At 56.0% G+C, this 2,060-nt stretch overlaps 1 protein-coding gene across 1 annotated transcript in view; it reads left to right on the top strand.

Annotated features, from left to right (window-relative positions):
- The window catches only part of LOC104464825 (cytochrome c oxidase subunit 6B1), a 2,484-nt gene extending 2,257 nt beyond the window's left edge, over positions 1-227 (top strand). Inside the window, exon 3 of the mRNA XM_010077665.1 lies at positions 174-227. Coding sequence (XP_010075967.1) covers positions 174-227 — 54 coding nt within the window. The remainder of the gene's footprint in view (positions 1-173) is intronic.
- The last annotated feature ends 1,833 nt before the right edge of the window (positions 228-2,060 follow it).

Genomic DNA, 2,060 nt, shown 5'->3' with positions numbered 1-2,060 from the left:
GTCCTCACGGTGCCCCCACACTGTCCTCGTGGTCCTCAGGGTGTCTCCATGGTCCCCAGGGTGTCCCCATGGTCCTCAGCGTCACTGTGTCCCCCAAAGTGTCACCGTACCCTCCCCGTGACATCCCGATGTCCCCGCTCTCGTGTCATCCCTGTCACCGTGTCACCCCGCAGGTGACAATGTGGGACGAGTACCGCGAGGAGGGGACCTTCCCTGGCAAGATCTAAACGTCACCCACCCCCCCTCCAGGGGAGGGGACATCCGTGTCACCGAGGAGGGGCGGGAGGTGACAAAGCCATCACCCACCCCAGGGTGGGGGGGAGGGGACATGGCTGTCACCAGGGGAGGGGACACTGCTGTCACCGAGGCGGTGGCACGGCCAATAAAGGGTTGAACTGGTCCTGGGTGTGGTTTTACTGGTGGTGGGGGGTGTCCCCAAGGTGGGGAGGGGATGTCCCCAAGGTGGGAGGAGGTGACAAGGGGGGAGGTGACAGATTTGAGACCCCCACCAAGAGCTGGAGACAGAAAATTTTTATTAATTAAAAATAATTAACAATGCGGTGGGACAACCAGGTGAGGGGACAATCCCCCGCCCGGCCACCTGAGTCCCCTCCCGGTCACTTGTGTCCCCTCCTTGGGGACGGTGGCGTTATGGGACCAAGGGGACACCTCGGAGTGGTCGGAGACCGAGGGGTAACCCCAGGATCGGGCCCACGATGTTCCCAGGGTCCACCAGGGGCTGGCCCAGGCCCAGGCCCCGCAGCGGCAGCGCGCCCAGCAGCTGGCCTGGGGGGGACACGGGGACAGGGTGTCACCTCTGTGCCACCATCTCCGTCCCACCACCAGCTTCCCCGTCCCACCACCATCTCCCCGTCCCACCATCCCTTCCCTCCATCCGTCTCCATGTCTCTGTCCTTTTGCATCCATCCGTCCGCCTTGCATGGTTTCTCCACCTTCCATGGTTTGTCCATCCATCATCTTCTGTGGTTTCTCTACACATCCATCTCCAACAGTTTCTCCACCCATCCATCCATCTCCAATGGTCTCTCCATCCATCATGTTCCATGGTTTCTCCATCTGTCCGTCATCTCCAACGGTTTCCCCACCTGTCCATCTCCAACGGTTTCTCCATCTTCATGATCTCTCTATCCATCATCATCCATGGTTTCTCCACTCATCATCTCCAACGGTTTCTCCATCCATCCATCTCCAACCGTTTCTCCATCTGTCCATCTTCGTTGGCTTCTCCATCTTCATTGGCTTGTCCACCCGTCCGTCGTCCCCAACGGTTGCTCCACCCGTCCATCTCCAACGGTTTCTCCATCCGTCATCTCCAATGGTTTCTCCCCCCGTCCATCCATTTCCAGTGGTCTCTCCATCCATCATCTCCAATGGTTGCTCCACCTGTCCATCTTCATGGTTTCCCCATCCATCATCTCCATTGGCTTCTCCATCTTCATTGGCTTCTCCATCTTCATGGTTTCTCCACCTGTCCGTTGTCTCCGACGGTTTCTCCACCCGTCCATCTTCATTGGCTTCTCCATTTTCATGGCTTTTCCACCCGTCATCTCCAACCGTTTCTCCACCCGTCATCTCCAACCGTTTCTCCACCCGTCCATCTTCCATGGTTTCTCCACCCGTCCATCATCTTCTGTGGTTTCTCCACCCGTCCATCATCTTCTGTGGTTTCTCCACCCATCCATCTTCATGGTTTCTCCATCCATCATCTTCCATGGTTTCTCCACCCGTCCATCTCCAACGTTTTCTCCAGCTATCATCTCCCAATGGTTTCTCCATCCATCATCTTCATTGGCTTCTCCATCTTCATGGTTTCTCCATCCATCATCTTCCATGGTCTCTCCATCCATATCCAACAGTTTCTCCACCCGTCCCATCTTCATTGGCTTCTCCGTCTTCTGTGGTTTCTCCACCCATCCATCATCTCCAATGGTTTCTCCAACCATCATCTCCCAACGGTTTCTCTATCCATCATCTTCATTGGCTTCTTCATCTTCATGGTTTCTCCATCCATCATCTCCATTGGCTTCTCCATCTCCAAC

Source organism: Pterocles gutturalis, unplaced genomic scaffold, assembly GCF_000699245.1.
Source record: "Pterocles gutturalis isolate BGI_N339 unplaced genomic scaffold, ASM69924v1 scaffold5943, whole genome shotgun sequence".
Lineage (NCBI taxonomy): Eukaryota > Metazoa > Chordata > Aves > Pterocliformes > Pteroclidae > Pterocles > Pterocles gutturalis.
This window is presented reverse-complemented; position numbering and strand designations above follow the sequence as displayed.